This window comes from Neoarius graeffei, chromosome 13, assembly GCF_027579695.1.
Source record: "Neoarius graeffei isolate fNeoGra1 chromosome 13, fNeoGra1.pri, whole genome shotgun sequence".
Taxonomy (NCBI): Eukaryota; Metazoa; Chordata; class Actinopteri; order Siluriformes; family Ariidae; genus Neoarius; species Neoarius graeffei.
The window spans coordinates 23,026,519-23,049,896 of NC_083581.1; the positions used below are offsets into that span (position 1 = coordinate 23,026,519).

At 40.3% G+C, this 23,378-nt stretch overlaps 2 protein-coding genes across 2 annotated transcripts in view; both read right to left on the reverse strand.

Annotated features, from left to right (window-relative positions):
• Positions 1–16,463, reverse strand: part of LOC132896493 (solute carrier family 26 member 9-like) — a 103,036-nt gene extending 86,573 nt beyond the window's left edge. The window contains exons 1-9 of the mRNA XM_060937355.1: positions 16,339–16,463; positions 16,086–16,225; positions 14,967–15,077; positions 14,272–14,447; positions 3,850–4,014; positions 2,557–2,709; positions 2,330–2,412; positions 902–1,049; positions 509–622 (exon numbers count right to left, since the gene is read on the reverse strand). Coding sequence (XP_060793338.1) covers positions 509–622; positions 902–1,049; positions 2,330–2,412; positions 2,557–2,709; positions 3,850–4,014; positions 14,272–14,447; positions 14,967–15,077; positions 16,086–16,225; positions 16,339–16,463 — 1,215 coding nt within the window. The remainder of the gene's footprint in view (positions 1–508; positions 623–901; positions 1,050–2,329; positions 2,413–2,556; positions 2,710–3,849; positions 4,015–14,271; positions 14,448–14,966; positions 15,078–16,085; positions 16,226–16,338) is intronic.
• A 2,496-nt stretch (positions 16,464–18,959) lies between these two features.
• On the reverse strand, positions 18,960–22,949 carry slc48a1a (solute carrier family 48 member 1a). The gene is made up of 3 exons (XM_060936746.1): positions 22,707–22,949; positions 20,744–20,911; positions 18,960–20,560 (listed from the first exon to the last, which is right to left on the reverse strand). Exons 1-3 carry the CDS (start codon positions 22,834–22,836, stop codon positions 20,424–20,426), a joined length of 435 nt encoding a protein of 144 aa, XP_060792729.1. The 5' UTR covers positions 22,837–22,949; the 3' UTR covers positions 18,960–20,423.
• Positions 22,950–23,378: the final 429 nt, after the last annotated feature.

The window sequence follows — 23,378 nt, forward strand, 5'->3', positions numbered from 1 at the left end:
TGAATTACAGCTGTTTGAGTAAATTAAGCTCTGCCTCAATTGATATGCAGCGGGCACATTGTTTACAAATGTCATCATGTTTTTGATCATTCCTGAATAACCTCCCAAATAACTCTGAATAACTCCTGAATAGTTTGACAACAGATTTGTTGAGATCAGTCAAAAATACTCAGACTAGTTCACAAAAGTAGGTTTTGCAGATGATGCAAATTAGCAAATAATCCACTATGATGGAAATTAGAATTCAGCAGGAGCAAAGGAAGAAGAGGAAATAAGAATTTTGATTGTAAGTCCTTGAGATGTAAGACAACACAAGCTTTTGTGCTATAGCACCACCATCAAGCCAATGATGGTCCTTTCCCGGAATAATAGTGGGAATTCTGCACCATGTGATTAAGTATTGTGTTTTTATGACTTACGATTTAGGCTGCATATTGCATTTTAGAAGAAGAAGAAGTCAGTCTGGTTTCAAGATTTGTCAACTAAGAGCCACCTAAATGTCACTTACCTGTGAGGAACCTCCTGCACTGTCCACAGCTAGTGTGACAGACAGAGCACAGCAGATCACATGAATCTTAAAGAAACTTCCCAGGAAATTACTGAAGCCCAAAGCTAGCATTTCCTACGAAGCAGGAAATAAAACAAACTCACATAAACTGATTTAACAGAAGTCAAATGATGTCATATTCATCATTGATGAATACAATTTTGATTTGATTTGATCTAGTAATAGTAAGTGAAGGTAACTGGACCTCTTGGCTTCAACAGTGAAATTTATTCAAGATTATTCTATGAGATTGGTTGTTTTGACTCATTGCTATTACACACTGAAAGCAGTCATATATGGAAACCTTAACACTTTGCTGTCACATATTGGCCAAAATTTTATCCACAAGTTTACCTGATTGGGATCCACATCATAACCATGTTTGGTGGCTAGTGTCCGGCCCATGGCCAAATTGATGACATATCCAACAATGGCCAGTGAAAAAGCTGTACTTAACATTTTCTCCCAATCCAATACTATAGGCAGAATTGGGGCAGGAAACCTAAGAGAAGACACTGTGACTTAGCACACACATAAGCAAGGTTTTACAACAGGAAAAGTAAAGCTGCAATCCAGTTGATATACTGTGTCTTCCAAAAGTATCCATCCCCCTTGGTGTTTGTCCTGTTTTTATTTCATTACAAGCTGGAACTAAAATGGGGGGGATAGAAAGAATATGGCACCACTACAAACCTAACAAGAGAAGGCCGCCCACCAAAACTCAGAGCAGGCAAGGAGGGCATTAATCAGAGATGTAACAAAGACACCAAAGATAACACTGAAGGAGCTGCAAAGATCCACAGTGGAGATGGAAGTATCTGTCCATAGGACCACTTTAAGCTGTATACTCCACAGAGCAGGGCTTCATGGAAGAGTGGCCAGAAAAAAGTATTTGCTTAAGAAAACATGTTTGGAGTTTGCACAACAGCATGTGGCAGAGGCCCCTAACATATGGAAGAAGATCCTCCGGTCAAATGAGACTAAAAAAATTGAATTTTTTGGCCATTATGGGAAACGCCATGTGTGGCGCAAACCTAACACCCTGAGAACACCATTCCTACAGTGAAGCATGGTGGTGGCAGCATCATGCTGTGGGGATATTTTTCATCTGCAGCGACAGGAAAGCTGGTTAGGACTGAAAGAAAGATGGATCGCACTAAATACAAGGCAATTCTGGAGGAAAACCTGTTTGAGTTGGCCAGAGGTTTGAGACTGGGATGAAGGTTCACATTCCAGCAGGGCAATGACCATAAACATACTGCTAACGCTACACTGGAGCGGTTTAAAGGGAAACATTTAAATGTCTTGGAATGGTCTAGTCAAAGCCCAGACCTCCAACCAACTGAGAATCTGTGGCATATCTTGAAGATTGCTGTACACCAACACAACCCATCTAACTTGAAGGAGTTGGAGCAGTTTTGCCTTGAGGAATGGGAAAAAATCCCAGTGGCTAGATGTGCTAAGCTAATAAAGACATACCCCAAGAGACTTGCAGCTGTAATTGCAGCAAAAGGTGGCTCTACAAAGTATTGACTTTGGGGGTGAATCCCCATGCACACTCTAGATTTCGGGGTTGTTGTTTTTTAATCTTAATTATTGCTTGTATCACAGTTTTAAATAAATAAATAAATTTGCACCTGTAAAGTGGTAAGCATGTTGTGTAAATCAAATGGTGCTAACCCCCCCAAATCCATTTTAATTCCAGCTTGTAATGCAACAAAACAGGACAAACACCAAGGGGGATGAATACTTTTGTAAGACACTGTATGGTATATCTCTCACCCTAAAGGTATTTCTCCTACTATGTCCATGTGGTACTTCTCAGGCAGGTGCAATGGCCCAGAGATGGCAGTGGCTACCACCACCTGAGAAATAGCAAAACATATATTATCAGTATTGCTAATTAAAGAAAAACTCAATATAATTCAATATTAATTGGTCCACTGTTTTCTCCTCTAAATATATAATTACAACAACATGGTCCTATAGCCATTTCACTATTTACTTACAACAATTATCTCTATGGGAATAGGGTAGGGGATTTTATGACGGTAGTGAGTGCTCAGTTCTTTTACAATGATCAGCACCACAGAGCTGGCAAGGGCAAACACCAGGGAAGCTATGTTGGTTTTGGGCAGGCCTTTGCATATGTCTATGAGGGTCTGAAAAACAGAAAGAAAAAACATCATACCAAAAGAAGAAATCAGAAAAGTACATACAGCCATAACATTATGACCACTGACAGGTGAAGTGAATAACATTATCTCATTACAAAGGTACCTGTCAAGGGGTGGGATATATTAGGCAGCAAGAGAACAGTCAGTTCTTGAAGTTGATGTGTTGGAAGCAGGAAAAATGGGCAAGCATAAGGATCTGAGTGACTTTGATGAGGGCCAAATTGTGATGGTTAGATGACTGGATCTGAGCATCTCCGAAATGGCACATCTCGTGGGGTGTTCCTGGTATGCAGTGGTTAGTACCTACCAAACGTGGTCCAAGGAAGGACAATCAGTGAACAGGCGACAGGGTCATGGGTGTCGAAGGCACATTGATTCACATGGGGCACAAAGGCTAGTCCATATGGTCCAATCCCACAGAAGAGTTTACTTACTTACTTGCTTAGGACAGCCCGTTGTTAGCCCGAATTCTGCGTCCCCTTTCTCTTCTCTGGTGAATCCTTTGGTGCACCATGAGTCCTATATGACAGCAGCAGATACAATAACAGATTTCACAAGGGGATCCATCACCTGTGGCTTGCTAATGCTGTGGCTTGTGTCAGCACTAACCTTTTCAGCAGTTTGTGCTACAGTAGCTCTTCTGTGGGATTGGACCATATAGGCTAGCCTTCGTGCCCCATGCAAATCACTGAGCCTTCGACACCCATAACCCTGTCACCGGTTCACCAGTTGTCCTTCCTTGGACCACTTTTGGTAGGTACTACCCACTGCATACCAGGAACACCCCATAAGATGTGCCATTTTGGAGATGCTCAGACCCAGTCATCTAGCCATCACAATTTGGCTCTTGTCAAAGTTGCTCGGATCCTTATGCTTGCCCACTTTTCCTGCTTCCAACACATCAACTTCAAGAACTGACTGTTCTCTTGCTGCCTAATATATCCCACCCCTTGACAGGTGCCATTGTAATGAGATAATCAATGTTATTCACTTCACCAGTCAGCAGTCATAATGTTATGGCAGTTCATGTTTATGAGCTTGAAAAAAAGACATAGAAGATTACATTACAGTTGATGAGTTGATTAGGGGTTAATATTTCTCATTACAATCTTGAATGATACTTACATAAATTATAGCAAGAGGACCACTGTATGGTGGTACTGTGATCCCAAAAATGTACTTCAGCACAGATATGAGGATCTGCAGCCCTGCAGCTGTCATAAACCCACGAACAAATGACTCCGAGAGGTATATGGCCACAAATCCAAACTGCATCATGCCTAGACCAATCTGTTAATGCATGGCAAATCACAAATTTAAATTAATGCACTTGTTTTAATACATTATTGTCTTTAATAATAATAATAATCTCATTCTCATCTCATTATCTCTAGCCGCTTTATCCTTCTACAGGGTCGCAGGCAAGCTGGAGCCTATCCCAGCTGACTACGGGCGAAAGGCAGGGTACACCCTGGACAAGTCGCCAGGTCATCACAGGGCTGACACATAGACACAGACAACCATTCACACCTACGGTCAATTTAGAGTCACCAGTTAACCTAACCTGCATGTCTTTGGACTGTGGGGGAAACCGGAGCACCCGGAGGAAACCCACGCGGACATGGGGAGAACATGCAAACTCCACACAGAAAGGCCCTCGCCGGCCCCGGGACTCGAACCCAGGACCTTCTTGCTGTGAGGCGACAGCGCTAACCACTACACCACCGTGCCACCCAATAATAATAATAATAAATTTTATTTAGAGGCGCCTTTCAAGATACCCAAGGACACTGTACAATTAAAATGTCAGAACACCTGGACACAGTACACAACAATTAAGAATACTGTATACTCAATGAACACAGATACACAGGCAGAAATAAATAACAAAAACATTTAAGGTACCAAAGAGCACCACAAAGGAAAGGCAACACAACAAGGGTGGACAGTCTGAAGATAAAAGGGAGTAAACTATGGAATACGGAAAAGGCAATTTTCTGAAGCAGTGGGAGCAGTTAAGAGGCAGTGGGGAAAGTGATTCTGAAGAAGCGTGTTTTCAGCAGAGTTTCAGAGTGGATAGTGTTGTGCATTGGCACGGTGCTAGAGGAAGGGCACTCCAAAGTTTACGGCCAGCCACGCTGGATGCCTTATCACCCATGGAGCAAAGCCTAGAGGGGAGATAGCTAGTAGATGGGCATCAGTGGAGTGCAGGGTGCAAGATGGTCTGTACAGAGTTAGGAGATTTGATAGATAGGAAGGGGGCAGGTTATGGAGTGCTTTGTAAACAAGGAAAATGATTTCATATTGGATGTGGTACTGGGAGCCAGTGTAATTGCTGGAAGATGGGAGTGATGTGATCCCATGATCTGGTACGGGTGAGCACCCTTGCAGTAGCGTGTTGGACATACTGTAGCTGATTAATTCTCTTTGCTGAGACTCCAAAGAGTAGGGCATTACAGTAGTCTAAACTGGAAGTACAGTATCTTGCAAAATTATTCCCCCCCCCCCCCACCTGTGTGCAATCTGTCTCACATTATCTGTCACACGATGTCTGTATAAATCAACATGTTCTGGAAGGACCCTGACTCTGCAATACTACTTAGCAAGCAACATGAAAACCAAGGAGCACTCCAAACAGGTCAGAGACAAAGTTGTGGAGAAGGATTAGGCTATTATCAAAATACACCCAACTTTGAATATCCCACAGAGCACCATTAAATCCATTATAGCAAAATGGAAAGAATATGGCCCAGACAAGAGAAGGCCACCCACCAAAACTCACAGACCAGGCAAGGAGGGGATTAATCAGAGATACAAGAAAGACACCAAAGATAACACTGAAGCAGCTGCAAAGATCCACAGCGGAGATGGGAGTATCTGTTGATAGGACCACTTTAAGCCGTACACTCCACAGAGCAGGGCTTTATGGAAGAGTGGCCAGAAAAAAAGTCATTGCTGAAAGAAAACAATAAGAAAACACGTTTGGAGTTTGCCCAACAGCATGTGGCAGACTCCCCAAACACACGGAAGAAGATTCTCTGGTCAGATGAGACTAAAATTGAACTTTTTGGCCATCATGGGAAATGCCAAGTATGGCATAAACCCAACACTTCCCATCACCCTGAGAACACCATTCCTACAGTGATGTGTGGTGGTGGTGGCAGCATCATGCTGTGGGAATGTTTTTCATATGCAGGGACAGGAAAGCTGGTCAGGAATGAAGGAAAGATGAATGGCACTAAATACAGGGCAATTCTGGAGGAAAACCTGTTTGAGTTGGCCAGAGGTTTGAGAGTGGGATGAAGGTTCATGTTCCAGCAGTACAATGACCATAAACATACTGCTAATGCTACACTGGAGTGATTTAAAGGGAAACATTTAAATGCCTGGGAATGGTCTAATCAAAGCCCAGACCTCCAACCAATTGAGAATCTGTGGCATAACTTGAAGATTGCTGTAGAGCCAACTTTTGTTGGTGTACAAAGTATTGACTTTGGGGGTGAATACCTAGGCAGACTCCAGATTTCTGGGGGGGGGTTTCCATCTTAATTATTGTTTGTGTCACAATAAAACAACAATTTGCACCTTTAAAGTGGTAGGCATGTTGTCTAAATCAAATGGTGCTAACCCCCCAAATCCATTTTAATTCCAGCTTGTAATGCAACAAAACAGGACAAACATGAAGGGGGATGAATATTTTTGCAATACACTGTAATAAATGTATGGACGAGTGTCTCGGCAGCCAATAAGGTGAGAGAGGAACAAAGTTTGGAGATGTTTTTAAGGTGGAAGAAAGCTGTTTTGGTAATATTTTTGATATGAGAGTCAAAGGAGTGTGTGGAATCAACTATGACTCCTAGTAGTAGTTGTTTTGGGGTTTTTTTTAAACTTCCACAGAGGTAGTTGTGAAATAACTAGGGATGGATCATTATAAATGTGCCAGTTTATGTAGGATATCGGGGTGCATATGAGAATGGCTTCTGTCTTATCTTGATTAAGCTTGAGAAAGTTATGGGTCATCCAGCTTTTGACGGCACCGAGACAATCGACCAGGATGGAGGGTGGTACGGTATGAGAGGGCTTAGTATTGATGTAAATTTGAGCATCAAAATGTAGAGGCAAAGATTTGAGCATCTTTTGTTTACAACTCTTTGTAACAGTCAGTATTTTTTTCAGCCATGGGAGTGCTTTCCTTTTTTTCAGAGGCTGGCAACAAGTTATGATTGGCTGTTTATAGCTGCTATCATGTACGTTATATAACAGGAGCTAACTTGTTTCATGGACGTTCCACAACATTGACTTTAAAAAAGTGTCATGTTCTTTCCGTCCATCCATTATGCCACTTATCCTGTTCTACAGGGTCACAGGCAAGCTGGAGCCTATCCCAGCTGACTATGGGTGAGAGGCAAGGTATACCCTGGACAAGTCGCCAGGTTATCGCAGGGCTGACAGTGTCATGTTCTTTAATAAATAAAATTGCTGTGATATAAATAATAGGAATAGAACACCTTGGGACATGTTATAGGAAAGTTGTCAACTTTGTGATGGCAACACCATTAAATCACCCCACTGTTACTTCATTTCCAATAACAGTACACCCTGTCAGGTTTTGTTCCTTATGTAACTTACATTCATGTGAAAAAATAAGTACATCCCATGGAAATTGTGATTTTTCTCAACATATTTAAACAAGCAAACATTTCACTCTCTTTGATACAGTGCCTAAAGATAAAGGTGATATACTCCAACAAATGACATAAAATTAACATTTTGTAGACATTTTCATAATTTAAATTAAAAAATAAAATCAGTCAAAAAAATAAATATACCCTTACATTTATCACACTTTCAAGTCAATAAAATTAGACTCAGGTGTTCCAGATTAGGTGCCATTGATTAGAATCTCCTGCAGGTGGAGCTGCAGGTGGAAGCCATCTTATTTAAAGGGCATATTCTGGTAGCCTAGTAAACTAGACCCACCCGCCTAGCGGCCAAAAATATTTTTTGCCTGCAAGTGGGTCTAGCCTCGCACCATATCAACAAAACACCCCGGGCATCAAATCGTGCCCGCCAATCACAACGCAAAGTTTTTGTTTGGATTCTTTGGGTGGGCTTTTGCAGGAGTGACAACAAAGCTGCACGACGCTGGAGAAAGCACAACAGGAAAGATGGCTACGGCTAGTGAACAGCACACGTTTGACTCTGCTTTGGAATCAGTTTTAGAAGAATTAGACTTGGAGTTTTCGTTGAAACATGAGCAGGAAGAGGCTCTCCGCTCATTCCTTTTCAAGAAGGACATTTTTGCTGTTTTGCCGACCGGCTATGACAAAAGTCTGATCTACCAGCTGGCTCCGCTCGTAGCCAAAAGGATGGGGTTAGTTTGTGCAGTACGAAGAATTAATAAACAGCTTTGAAACATTACTTTTTGATTGTTTCTTATTTTCCCATTATTTTAAATTTAAAGTAGTTCTAGAATTTGAAAATCGCCTTTGCATGTAACGATGAATACTAATATTTGTAGTATATTACAAAAAAAATTACTCAAAAATGTTTATCCGTTATGATTTTATAGAGGATTTTCTGCGATAGCCCACGAGCAAAACATCGCACCGCGATCACGTGACCGATGACGTAGTAAATTGACAAGCTAGACAGCTCACTGCCTGTACATACTGTGACTGTGAGTGACAATTCGCGGATCTACGGATTATTTCCACTGTATACGATGGTAAAAAAGTGTGTAGTGAAAGTTCATTATGTCTACCTATTGAAACTATTCTTTAAATTCGTTTCTTAAGACAAGGATTTTTTTAAGATGTTACCTTGACAGTTTCGGCGATAAACTTCCGTCTTCTTCAAAACAGTCACCAGATGTCGAGTGGTGACGTGCCTTATCAGCTGATGTTACTCTAAGGAGGCGTGAACGTCCCGCCCAATTTGACAGGTAGTTCACGCCTCCTGCTGTACCTGACAGCAGGAGGCGTGAACTACCTGTCAAATTGGGCGGGACGTTCACGCCTCCTTAGAGTAACATCAGCTGATAAGACACGTCACCACTCGACATCTGGTGACTGTTTTGAAGAAGGCGGAAGTTTATCGCCGAAACTGTCAAGGCACACACGGACTGGCCATCAGGAGTAGCGTGAGTTTTCCCGGTGGGCTGGTGGTTCAGTGTGGGCCGGCGGAGAAAAAAAAAAAACCAAACACAGTTGCGCGCTGGCCTTTAATATGATAAGCAATGTTAACAGTTTCTTAAAGAACAGTTTCTTAAAGAAACTGTTAACATTGCTTATCATATTAAAGGCCAGCGCGCAACTGCTTTTTTTTTTTCTCCGCCGACCCACACTGAACCACCGGCCCACCGGGAAAACTCCCGCTGGCCAGTCCGTGTGTGTGTCAAGGTAACATCTTAAAAAAATCCTTGTCTTAAGAAACGAATTTAAAGAATGGTAAAAAAGTGTGTCGCGTACAGCTGTTCTAAAACCAACAAAGACGGAGTATCTCTGCATCAGTTCCCTGATCCTGATCAGAATAATGGATACGATCTCGGTGAGTGGAACCGGCAAGTAAAGCGGACGAGGGCAGACTGGTGCTAGTTGAAGGCTAGTGCACATATTTATGCTGGTGAGTGTAAAGGGAAAAGTGTTTTTTATAGTCCATGGGAGAATCTTGAGGCGCGCTTTGAACGAGCTTCCCGAACCTTTAGGACAATTAAAGGGTTCTTTAACTAAACAAGAACTAGACGATCCCTGGACGAGTTCCTGCTTTGCACTTCTACGATACAGCCGTGACTGTCCCCATTCAGGCCCGCATTTTTCTTCTCCCCAAGCTCCGAACGCACACAAAACAGACTTTGACAGCTGCAGTCATTTCCGTGTTGTTGGAAAGGCCGCTTGAACGCCATCGGTTCGCCCCAAATATACTGCCAATCACGACGCACATTTCGGCCCAGACCTCTGATTTAGTAGAAAAAATGTTGTGCATCGACTCACCTCGACTGGAACACAATTCACTTTCGTCTTCAGACGCAATTTCGTCTGAATAATCGCTGTCTGATTCACTCATTTCGCTTGTGTTTATACTGGATGCTGCCATCCTGGTCAATTTACTACGTCATCGGTCACGTGACTCCCGACTGGGATTTTCAGGAAATGCTTCCCAGAAGCTCGGTTTTGTCGCTCAAATACACCCTTTTGATGGGGAAATTTTTTATTTTTAATTTGCATACATTGAATATATACCCTTATACTACATTTTCATCAATAGTGGGTTCTAAAATTCTAGAACTACTTTAAGGGAAATTATTTCACCAAACACCACTAAATAAAAATAAAAACTCTCAAAAACAGTTTAAGCAAACCCTTGAAAAACACTTGAAAAAAATAAGTGTATGTTAAGTATGTGGTACAGACTCCAAACTTGTGGTCATTATCTCCAAACTTCTTAATATCTAGAACCTGTTCATTAATTAATACGCATTTTGAAAAATTATTTATTTCAAGGCCTCCCCCACTGCTTTCTGTCGCTCTGACTACATCACAGTCACTGTTGCGCTGATTGGTCAGAGCGTTGGCCTATACACACAGAGACAGTTTGAAAGACAGCGGGTTGTTCCACCCCCACCCTTCGGAAATGTCTACGAGTGAGGCCAGACTAAATATTCACATTTAGTCTGGTTTGCCAGGCTAATATTCTGGACCAATTTTATTCTTTTTTTATATGAAAGTATGTCCCTTTACACACTCATCCAGAAGGGTAATTTTGCACAAGGCCATCTGTCTACAGCAGAAAAAAAACAAAATAACAAAATGCGTCTAGAAAAATCCCAAGGGAGTCTGGAGCCAGAATCGTGACGTTATCTGCGGAAGCGCCAGCAGGCTGCGTGAGCTTTGCACGGTTTCAGTGCACAGCCTGTGTAGACCAAGTGCTCCCATTTCTCTCTCAATGTCCGGTCTTTTGGAAAATGATGAGTACTAATCCCATCATGATTGGTGTTGCTACACCCTCCTACGATACATCTGTTAACCATTTTAATAATTGCGTGATAACGTTGAAGAAATTTGCAGAAAATCACCAGGTCGTTTTCTCATAAACAAACCAGCGCTGACGTAGGATTCAGAGGGCGGCGTCCCACAGATGATGTCACGAAAATCAATGTTTCCCGGGAAATCCAAATGCCAAGTTTTTTCAGAAGCGGACGAATTCGCCTCAAATGGCTTGATTTCAACTGAATTTTTCTGGTATTGCGCAAGGTAAAAAAATTTAACAAAATGCAAAATGTGACAGATATTTGACCAAAGTTTAATATAAGAGAATTACATTGATCTTGCTCCTGAATTTACCCGTGATATGCCCTTTAAACCCAACATTCCGGGTCTGGTGATCATGTTGCTATTGAAGTGTGTTGCTATTGAAGAGCTCTCTAAGGTTCTCAGTAAAAGGTTGTGGATGCCTATGAATCTGGCAAGGGATTTAAAAAGATCTCTAAATTATTAGAAATAAATCATTCCATTGTAAGGAAAATCATCAGCAAGTGCTATAGATTTCAAGCAACTGCCAATTTGTCCAGGACTGACCACCCCAGTAAATTCAGCCCAAGAGCAGACCTAAAAGAAGTTTCCAAGAACCCCAAAATTTCATCACTGGATCTGCAAGTAACTCTTGCAGGTTGGTGTGAAATTGCATACATCTACAATCAGAAAGAGAATAGATAAATTTGACCTGCATGGGAGGCATGATAGGAAAAAGCCTTTGCTGTTCAGAAGGAACAAGACTACAGTTTGCCAATGAACATATAGGCAAAGACCAGGGGCCTCATTTATAAAACTTTGCGCAGGATTTACGCCAGAAGATGGCCTGCGCACGAAACTCAGAATGTGCGTGCGCACAGAAATAATCTGATTTATAAAACCGTGCGCACGCACATTCCACGCCAATTTCCCTTTATAAATCACAATCCACTCTAAATTTGCGGCACCTGTGCGTACCTCAAGACACACCCACAATTGCCTATAAATATTCAGCGAAACGCCCTTAATGAATATTGATATCTGTGGACAACATGCCCAAAACAGAAGGAAAGACAAAGAAGCGCAACTTCACCGACTGTGAAGTTGAAGTGCTAGTAGATGAAGTGGAGCAGCGTCGAGCTGTTTTGTTTGGAGGCCATAATACGGGAGTTACAAATGCGAAAAAAAAAAAAACCCCGTGTGAATGGCAGCATGTGGCCGATGCGGTCAATTCTGTAGCTTCACAAGGCCGTACTATGGCAGAGGTAAAAAAAAAAAAAAAAAGGTCTGACATAAAGGTAGACGCCAAGAAGAGGATCGCGGCACACCTCCAAAGCGTCCGTGCAACGGGCGCGGGGGAGGGGAGCCGGAGCTCACCCCACTGGATCAAAAACTGGCTGGCATTATAGGGGAAACCCTCCTGAGTGGAGTTGTGCGTGAGGAGGAGGGTGATACCGATGCTGGGCCATATGAACCAGCCGAGGACTCGGGTATGTAATTTTTTTTTTTTGGTTGTGTATCAAGGAACCACCTCACATTGCACGTGTGCCCCCTTGTTTGAAATGGGTGTGAAATTAATTGAAATGAGTCTTCATCCAGAAAAGGTATTTTATTAACAAAAAAATTCCCTCGCAGTTGCTGGGTGTGCCAGTGAGGCCAGCAGTGTGTCGGCTGCGGCAGCGGAGGTCCCAAGGACGTCCACGGCCTCCGATGCATGTGCATCCATGCCGAAACCAGCCACCAGCGCCCGTGTCCTAACAGATGCAGTGCTGCAGGTGCAGCGGGAACATGTGGATGCCGTCCGCGAGGTCGCCCGGGAGTTAAAAGAAATAAAAAATGAGTTGTCTGCATTAAATGCCAGCATTAAAGAATTTCTTAAAAAGTAATCATTTGTTTCCATACCTAATTATTTACAAGCGGCGCATCACCTCCTCGCGCTGGCGCACGGCTCCTGCGTTTGGGTGGAATGTCTGGGGATCGGGGTCGAGATCAAGGTTGACCTCTTCAGCTTGCAAAGGCACGTTTTGTAGCTGTGCCACATTGTGCAGCACAGCACAGGCCCTAACAATCCTACAGACCTTTTCGGGTCTGTAACATAGTGCTCCCCCCGTGGCATCCAGACAACGCCATCTGCCCTTCAGGAGCCCGATGGTGCGCTCCACAACAGCGCGCGCCTGGCTGTGGCGCAGGTTGTAAATGGTCTCCTCAGGCGTTTGGGGGTTCATAAATGGCGTGAGCAGCCACCGTTTCAGCGGATACCCACTGTCACCTACAACATAACTAAATGAGTAAAGGGTTGAATATTTAGAAATGGTCTAAGAATGGTTACAAATACTTTCAGGATTTACGCATTAATCACCCGCACCCAGACAAGTGCACAAAATTAAGGATTATAAATGTTAAGTCAGTCACGTCTTTGATGCGCGATGTTATGTTTGTGTTAAACTTCGATTATTGAACTAATTTTGGGTCGTTCTCCCCGTTTCCTCCTGAGGTCGCATTTTCTGCGTTTCCCTTTTTTTGTGTGCGTACGCATGGGTCAGAGCTTGGTTGGAGGTGCGCACATTTTACTGTCAAGTTCACTTTTTATAAATACCGAAGCTTGCGTAGAATGTGGCGTACGCATTCTTTTGTGCGTGCGCATCGTTTATAAATGAGGCCCCAGGCCTTTTGGAATAATGTGCTCTGCACAGACAAATCAAAGGTAGAGTAGTTTGGCCACAGTACGAGTACACATGTGGCAGAGACCAAAGACAGTTTTTCAGGAGAAGAACCTCATACCACTTGTGAAGCTTGGTGATGGAAATGTTATGGTTTAGGGTTGCTTTGCTGCCTCAGGGACTGGGAAGCTTGCATGAATTGATACAACTGTGAATTCTGAATGATATCAAAGAGTGTTTGAAGATAACATGAGGCCATCTGTCCAAAAGTTGAAATTGAACCGGAGGTGAACCTTCCAACAAGATAATGATCCTAAGCACACGAGCAAATCCACCAAGGAACAGTTCAAAAAGAAGAAATGGAGGGTTATGGAATGGCCTCATCAAAGCCCATGTTTGAACCCCACTGAAATGTTGTTGGGAGATTTGTAAAGCACAGTACATGAAGGGCAAGAAAACCCTCAAACATTTTGCAACTAAAGGAGTTTTGCATGGAAGAGTGGTCAAAATGTTCAGGAAGCTGATGTCAGAGATTGGTAGACAATTATATAAAACATCTACAAGAAGTTATTTCTGTTAAAGGGGGCAATACTAGCTTCTGAAGCCAAGGGTGTACTTACTTTCTCCAGAGAAGAATATTACATCTATTGATATTTTTGTTGAATAAATGATTTAAATAGCTACTTCTCCTTGTTGTTTTGTTCACGTTTATCTGTAGGCACTGTATCAAAAGGATGAAATTTTTGCTTGTTTAAATATGTTGAGAAAAGTTCCCAATTTCCATGGGATGTACTTGTTTTTTCACATGACTGTATGTAAATTAAATAATTCAGGGTTCAATATAGTGATGAACACTAGCTACAGTTCTGCTCAATTACCTGTATGATAGCAGTCAGACAAGCCAAAGTGCCTGATATGACCAATCGGGCCTCATTCATTTCCTGCTCATTTATTACAGTAGCATTGAGAGTGATGTTAAAATGGCTGTATTCTGAGTCAGGTGCCAGCTGCAGACACACTATACCCACCATGATACTCAGCACAGCAAAAGTACCTGTGTGAAAAAGGAATAACAAGATGTTTATTTGCAGTCATTGCCACACAATAAACTATGATACTAAGTACACAGGAAGTAAGGGTACTGAGGGTGCTGCAGCATTGGTGTTTGTGATTGACATGCATTGTAATCAACATACTTCGGGTGTGATGCTATAATACACATCACATGTATGCTGCTTAGAATTGCAGCACGTCTAATGTAAAACCCCTTCAGGTATCTCTGTCCACCATGACCCTATCTCCTCCCTACTCTTCAGTGATGCTTATGTCTAACTTTCAGTGAGAACATCTTGCATAAAGCAGAAGCTCCCCAATACTCAAGCCCCAGCAAGGTTATAATTAGTTTGCTGTAATATACAGAAACTCTCCAATAAAACAGAAGTTGTGTCTTGTTTTTCTAGATATTATACCAAACAGTTTATATAACAAAAAGAATAGCATCAAATGAAAATGTATTTTCCAGTTCTAATGTCTAACTATTTTGACCAAAATGTCAGAAATTTCTAATACCTACCTGGCACCATCTGGTGGGCCGTACCCATGAAGAAGTATGGAATAAGTGGAAAGAAAGAAGAATAAAGTCCATTGACTGGGGGTAAGTTGGCCAAAAGAGCAAAAGCCATGCCTAAATAAAGGGTACAGAATAAACTTAATTATACACTATATAGAAAGAAAGAAAGCACAACCTTATTCATCACACACTTGTGAAATTTCCTCTCTGCATTTAACCCATCTGCAGCAGTGAACACACACATGTACACACACGTGAGCAACGAGCACACACACATACCCAGAGCAGTGGGCAGCCATACTAACAGTGCCCAGGGAGCAGTTGGGAGTTAGGCGCCTCGCTCAAGGGCACTTCAGCCCAAGGCCATCCCATATTAACCTAACCGCATGTCTTTGGACTGTGGGGGAAACCAGAGCACCCGGAGGAAACCCACGCAGACACGGGGAGAACATGCAAACTCCACACAGAAAATGTGTGGAGTTTGGCCAAAAGTTTCTGGATGCATGCCCATCAAACTCCATATGTGGTTCTTCCCCAAACTTTTGCCACAAAATTGGAAACAGAAAATTGTACAGAATGTCTTGGTACACTGTAGCATTCCAATTTCCCTTCACTGGCACTCAGAGGCCCAAACCTTTTCCAGCATGACGATGCCCCTGTGCACAAAGCAAGCTCCATGAAGACATGATTTGCCAAGATCAGAGAGTGTGAACTTGAGTATCCTGTACAGAACCCTGACTGAACTCAGTCCCAATGAACATCTTTGGGATGAACTGGAGCCTCCTCACACATCATCAGTGCCTGATCTGGCTGAATGAAAACACATCCCCAAAATCTAATGGAAAGACTTCCCTGAAGAGTGTAGCTTATTATAACAGCAAAGGGGGAATTAATCTGTAATGGAATGTTCAAAAAAAGCACGTATGGGTCTGATGGTCAGGTGTCTACATAGTTTTGGCCACATAGTGTATAAATAATATGGGATTTAAAAAAAATTGATATTGTTTCGCAGTTTTCTACTCTCATCTTGAGTAAATATTTTAATGGACGGGCTCTATATGGGAATAATAATAGTAATAATAATAATAATAATAATGTCCTTAAGACATAAATAACACACACCCTGTGGAACCTGAATTGTGCCTGCACTGATTCCGCTGATGACATCACACAGAAGATTCTGCCTGAAATTGTATTTGGGAAGCCAGCTGAGCACTGGCAGATGTCTAAAGAGAAGACCCTTCAGTCGCCCACTGGAACATCTGCATCATTTAGGAACACATTAAAATATATAAAATTGCAAAGCTTATTACAACCACTGATATTAACAGAGCCAAATTTAACCTCCACAAATCACTCTGCTGTGGTCACATACCTGAACACGTTCCTCACTTTGTCCCCCAAAGGATAGTTCCGTCTCTTCCTGTTAAACTCTTCATCAAAATCTGGTTGAGAGTAGGCTGGTCGGTCTATTGCATAACGAGGACCGACTTGATGCATTGTGCTAGCTAGACTTTAAATCCAAGAAGCATTCATACATATGAGATATAATAATATTAATGTAGTGACATTGAGCACATCAAATGAACTTGCTTGCTGATTCAGACACAGTACATACAAGACGTAGAAATATTCAGTTTTTAGATGGCAAGACATTAGATGTCTTAAGAATCATTATCTAGATGTAAATACAGTTGTGTGTACATGCACTTGCTGATAAACTTTCTTTTGTACAGCTTTTTGAGGTCCTTATCTGACCTTGAGAGCATTTATTTGACCAGTACATAAGAACTGTGTGATTGGAAACACATGGTTTCATGTACAGGGGATACAAAAAGTTTACACACACTCTTACATTTTTTTTGTGACGTTAAAAAAAAAAACTAAGATAAATAATGCCAGAACTTTTCACACCCTCAATGTTAAATACAAAATAATGAAAAACAATCAAAAATATTTTGGGGAAAGTTACGAAAACCTAGTTGCATAAGTATGCACACCCTTTTCTAACTGGGAATGGGGCCGTGTTCAGAACGATACACATCATCATACAGCTGTCATCAATTAAATTATTCTTATTAACCCCAAATACAGTTCAGCTGTTTCTGTATTATTTTCTTCACATCATCTTGGTTTCATCTGACTGCTGAAGCCATGATCCTCAAAGATCTTATACAGCATACATAGTACCTCACTTGTTGAAAGCTTTTGATTAGGACAGGGGTACTAAAGAATTTCCAAAACGTTACCTGTGCCATGAAACACTGCGAAGGCCATCAACAAGTGGAGAAAACGGAGCATGGCAGTGGCATCACCAAGAACAGGATGTCCCTCCAAAATATTAAAAAAGACAAAAGTTTGCCAGGGAGGCTGCCAAAAGACCAACAGCACCAGTAAAAGAGCTGCAGGAACATTTGAGGAGTAGTGATTACTCTGACAACAAGCTCCTACATTCTTCACATCTGGGCTATGGAGTAGGGCGGCTAGACAGAAGTACTCTCCCACAAAAAACATCTGAGCCCAACTAAATTAGCCCAAAGCATATGGTCAAATATATTAGTGTCTAATGAGAATAATTCCAAAAGGTATAAAAATTACATATTTCCAAAAGGTTTCTTTGGCAAAAATAAAGGGCATCACCAAAAGAACACCATACCCACGGTGAAGCATGGTGGTGGCAGCATCATACTTTAAAGCTGCTGTTCTTCAAATACAAACTGATTTTATTGCAAAACATCAGGCATCTGCTAGTAAACTGAAGAAGAAAAGGAACTTCGCCTTTCAGCATGACAATGACTCAAAGCATACCTCCAAATCAACAAAGGAATGATTTCACCAAAAGAAGACTTTTGAGTGGATTTTGAATGACCTTAGACTTGAATCCAATTAAAAATCTGTGGGGTGACCTGAAGCAGGCTGTGCACAGGAGATGCCCTCATAATCTGATGGCTCTTGAATGTTTTGGAAGAAAGAGTGCAAAAATATTGCCATGTTGATAGACGCTCACTCCAAAAGCCTGAGTGGTTTAATAAAATCAAAAGGTGCTTCAATTAAGTATTAGATTAGGGGTGTGCATACTTATGCAACTAGATTATTCTAAGTTTTTTTTCTTTTTTCCATAAAAAGTTGTTCATCTTTTTTTTAACCTTGTTTGTATACTTTAATACTTGGATACCTTTAATAATTTCACATGAAAGGTGGGAAAAGTTCAGGCATGATTTATCTTAGTTATTTTACTTCAGAAAAAGCTCCCATTTTAAAAAGATGTATGTAGACTTTTTATATCCACTGTATACAGCTGGACCTATTTAAATATTGTTAATGTACATATTCTTTTCCATGAGAAAAATGTGGGTTAAAGATTAAGCAAACCAGCAACATTCGTTTAACAGAAGGCCCAAATACATATAACAAAATATTATATATGTAATATCATGAAATGTGTTTATGGTTAATGTTAAAAATCAGGCAACTGTGTATGAAATGTCTGAATTGAATATAAATGAAGCAAATTACTAAAGAGGTAAAACTTATTTTTTTTTTACATTAACAGTTAACATGTCAACAAAGCATGTAACAAGTCAAACCAAAGACACCAAGTCACAGAAGAAAAAAACAGAAATAAAGTCAGTACCTGTTTCACTGACGTTCCGGTTCTAACAATATGCTTTAAGTGCTGTAAGCCGAGAATGGTTTGGAGATCATTATAGCTCTGATTCTGTTATCTTATTGCTAGAGTGGAAGGGTGGAGCTTAAAATGGTCTTGCATGTTATCTTTGTTGGCAAAGTCACCAAATGAAGCCTTGTCTTTACTCTTTAATAAACTAAATAAAAGGAAGTTTATTTATTGGTCATAAATAATTAAATTGTTAAGATCAAAAGAATAATTTATTTAAATATATTTATATAATTCTGTGAAGTTGCTTTGTTACAATATCCATTGTTAAAAGTGCTGTAACATTTCACATTTTTAACACCTTTTTGATTTGCAAAAAGTAAATTATTTTTTTTTTTTAATTCACGAGAAATAGATAAAGTCATTGTGGAGATAAATAGTTAACCAAAAATTCATATTTAAAAGTGTACCATTACACAATAATAAAAAAAAAAACATTGTGACATTTGTAGAACTAAATACTGTACAGACATCTTTTCACCTGATACATGCATATAATATTGTAGTAACAAAGATAAAATGCCACTCAAGTGAAGACAACACACTGAGAATGAGGAACTTTCGATGACAAAAAGACAAAAGTGTAAATGTCTGGAAAAGTACGCATATTTGGAGAACCTTAATAAATGCAATCTGCTCTTAAAGTACTGGAACAGCGAGGATAATTCTTTCATTTTTTTGTTATACATTAAAGACATTTGGGTTTGAGATTAAAAGATCAATGTGAGACAATAGATCAGAAATTCAGTTTTCATTTTCAGATATATAAATATATATGTCTCCCCCGCCCAAACAGCTTGGAACATGGCACCAAATCACAGTTCAACCCAAATGTCTTCAGTATATAACCAAAACAAAGGAACTGGCCTTGCTGTTCCAATACTTTTGGAGGTGGCTGTGTTCCTGTATTTAGACAAGCGCTAATCTGTTACTGTACCAGGAATGTCTTTATTTTCATGAATTACTAATGAAAATTCAATTCTCTCTCTCACACACACAAAAAAAATCTGACCGAGATTAGTCTTCAATAAATGTTTAAGTGTAACAAATATTATTATACTGATAGTCTGATGTAGAATTATATGACATACTAAAATGGAAACACCAATCACATGACATTTAAGGAGGAGTCAGGATTTGGGGAGCAGTGCATTTTGTTGCCATGTGTCAAAAACATAATTACACGAAAGATGGCTATTGCTCAATCTGTGCTAATGAGCAATGAATATTAAGTGCAGATAATTATCATACAGTAATTGCATCTTTGCACATAAAACATTAAATAAAAAGACAACAGCATCCACAAATATTAGAATTTATGTAACTAGCTTGGCTATTAGGAAAATATATGAGGGCAGATCAATCTTTATGCAGAACAAGTTATCTGAGGCCTGAACAGAATAATATAAACCAGGCAATGTTTATATGCAGGAAAAAGTAAAAGGAATGGAATGCATAGATGCAGGAAGCCTCTTGGCTTCTTGGTTTCTGAAGCTAAATTTTGGAGTCTGAGGGACAGCCTAAGTATTAATAGTGTTAATGTTTAATGAAAAAGACAAAAGCATCCACAAATATTAGAATTTATGAAAAACTGTGTGTGTGTGTGTGTGTGTGTGTGTGTGTGTGTGTGTGTGTGTGTGTGTGTGTGTGTGTAAATTATTAATGAAAAAATGCTCCACTTATTCCTGTTTGGCAAGTCTTGCTTCTAAACCCACATCTGGACTAACAGGTAAAGCTATCAACAGACAACAACAAACGGGCTGTGGTTCCAGAAAGGTAGGTGTTCAAAAGTCACTGAGGATGCTGATGTCAACAAACTCCTGGTGGTAGCGGTAAGAATACAAGCCAAGAAGGAAGGACCATTTCAGTGTCAAGAAGCTCCAAACGCAGGCCAGATAAAAACTCTTAGTGTCTGACAATGCTGAGGATAAGAACAGGTCAGATTAGTGCCTTTAAACAAAGCAGTTCAGTTTCAGATCATAATCAGATGCTCCAGTGGTTACATGTCCACTGACCAAACTAACTTTTAAATAAATAGCTACCACGGATGCTTCAACTATAATATACCAATGTGACCTCATGCACAAACATGTAATAACCTCACCCTGATGACGTGTAACAGCCAGAGTCATAAAGGTCGCAAAAGCAGCAACAGCTAACATGGAGAAAAGTGAACTGATAATCATGAAGAGCTTGAGTCCCTTCAGCCATGTGCGCCAGTAATCCTGAAGGTACATGATGTGTGTGACCAGCACCCAAAGGGCTAGCACTCCTGAAACAACACATACACACAGTTATTCCATGAAATCGAGTTGCACATGAGCTGACAGAAGACAAGGCACGTAGCACCAAGGATGCCATAAGATACGTACAATGAGATTGAGTGGAATAACTGTTTTATTATATCCACATTCACTGGATTTTGAGAAACAGAGCATTTTTATTTTTTTACAAATTCAATAAATAAAAACTGTATACAAAATGTCCTACAAAATCTATTCAACTTAGAATGTAAACAAACCAGCGACATGACAGTAACAATTTATGGAAAATGTTATAATAATAACAGAAAAATAAAGAAAGATACGTTCTTACCATCAAATACTTTCATTCCATATTTTGTTGCTTTTTTTGTATTTTGGGGGGTTTTGTTTTCGAGTAGAGTTTTTATTTCGTCCTCAGCTGGTTCAGCAGCACGCTCTGCCATTTTGTTTTTCTCTACTCACAGTATATGAACTGATAGCCTAGTAGTAGAGTAGCCAATCAGAGTGCACGACTGATCCAGTGAATGTGGGTAGAATAAATCTTCTCATCTACAGCAGACACTAAACTGACTCATGTTTGCCAATAGATATGTATATAGGACTACAATGCCTTGTATAAATATTCACACCCTTGAACATTTGCACATTTTGTACTTTCACAACTTTTAACAGAAAAAGACTTCATTTGGGAAAAGAAAAAAAAGTACAGGTTTTGCTCTGAAACCCCACAATTACCTTAATACTGTATATGCTAAGGATAGGGGAGAGCAGGGAGACTTGGGACAGTTTGTATTCCCATAAATTAATTTCAGCCAATCAGGTTTTAGATTCCATCAGAAGTTACATTTTGCCCCTTAGAGTAAACGACTTCCTTTGGAGCCATAAAGCTGGACACTGCAGTAAGGTTTGTGCAGTTTAATATTTTATCAACCAAAACTTGTATTTTCTATTTCACCTCCACTCTGTGGTGTAATGTATGCTGCTGGCGATTTGTCAGGAATTAGTCTGTAGCCTCAAGTTACCATAAATATAAATTTAAATTCTAGGAGGGAAAACATTTAAGTATTTTTTCTTTTCAAAATGGCCAGATGAGGAGAGTTGGGACATTCATCATGTTCCAAGTTTTTTCTTGTGGTTTTACAAATATAAAATAGTTTCAAAATGTTTGTTAAAAATGTAGGCATGCCCCTGCATGAGGATTAAGCTTATTTCAATTTTTCTTGAGAATGGATCTATTTAGTCAAGTCAGGTTTTGGGTAAACAGACATTTTTCTATTGCTGTAACAGCACTGTGTGCTCATATGGGAAAAGTTTTGATCATAAATAATAATTAAATATGTAGGATTAAGCTAGGTATTTTATTTTTGTTTAATGTCTCCCCACCATGTCCCAAAAAAAATAATGACAGAAACAGTGAAGACTGAAGGCCAGAATATGTGACAAGCTGAGAAACTAATGTTGTGGTAAGAGGGTACAGTAAATACTCTCTAATGCAATATGAATGTGACGCAACCTACAAAGAATTTCACACAATCTACAAAAGCTGAAAACCTGTCCCCAGTCTCCCCTACTGATGAATAAGATAAATCGAGGAAAGGCATTACCATAGAGAGGAGTTCCTATGTGTATTATTACTGTAGAAGTCAGAGCTGTAGCCGGTTTTATCTAAATGTTAGTGCACATAGTCTGTTTACTTTCGCATTAATCAGATTATGATTTAAAATGATGGCTATCACAGAGCCCAGTCAGCACCACTTTTACAGGCTGATGTGTGAGTATTAGTTCGCGGCTCCGTGTGTTTACCTGATAAGCCGCCCATAGCCGCAGTCCACGGCTGGGTGTAAACTACAGTCCACACTATAAAAGCCGACACTCCGAACAGCAGGCCGGCTCCAGCGTAGGCTATTCTAAAGTACGTCCTGTTCGGTGCCATAAATGTTATGGTTTAATTAAAAAGTATAGATCTATATCTAAACATTTAACCAGCGACTTGAACAAACACAAGCCAGCAAATTCCAGCGCTGTGATGACGTCATATCGCTGCGCCGTTTGATAAACACAACTCGACTAATCCTCGAGCTTTTTGACGAGTGAATGGGTCGAGGGCCATGTACCGAGTAACACCAGCACACCACCAATAATAATAATAATAATGTTATTGACACCTTTCAGTTTTAGCCAGCATTAACCTTTTCAGCAGTTTGTGCTAAGGTGGCCAGATTTCTGAGAAGAAAACGGGACATTTTCGGTTCAGCGGTGAAAATATCATTAAAACATCAAATGTTTTCATCTTTGTAATAAAAAGGGGGGACATTTCTGGTTTTCATGTATTTTGACTATGCATTGCATTAAAAGTGGGATTTTCCTCAGAGTGCACCGTAAGCCTATTCTGCAACTGCTTTAGGTTAACGTTAATTAAAGACAATGTTAAAATCTCTGGTATGAGTACATTGTTTAGATTTATAGACTTAAATT

Excerpts from the sequence above, each read along its gene's own strand:
- slc48a1a (XM_060936746.1), bottom strand. The coding sequence starts at position 22,836 with ATGGCACCGAACAGGACGTACTTTAGAATAGCCTACGCTGGAGCCGGC. Across the intron at positions 20,912-22,706 it reads GGCTATGGGCGGCTTATCAG|GAGTGCTAGCCCTTTGGGTG; the intron begins GTAAACACACGG and ends GTGTTGTTTCAG. Across the intron at positions 20,561-20,743 it reads GGCTGTTACACGTCATCAGG|CATTGTCAGACACTAAGAGT; the intron begins GTGAGGTTATTA and ends TCTTATCCTCAG.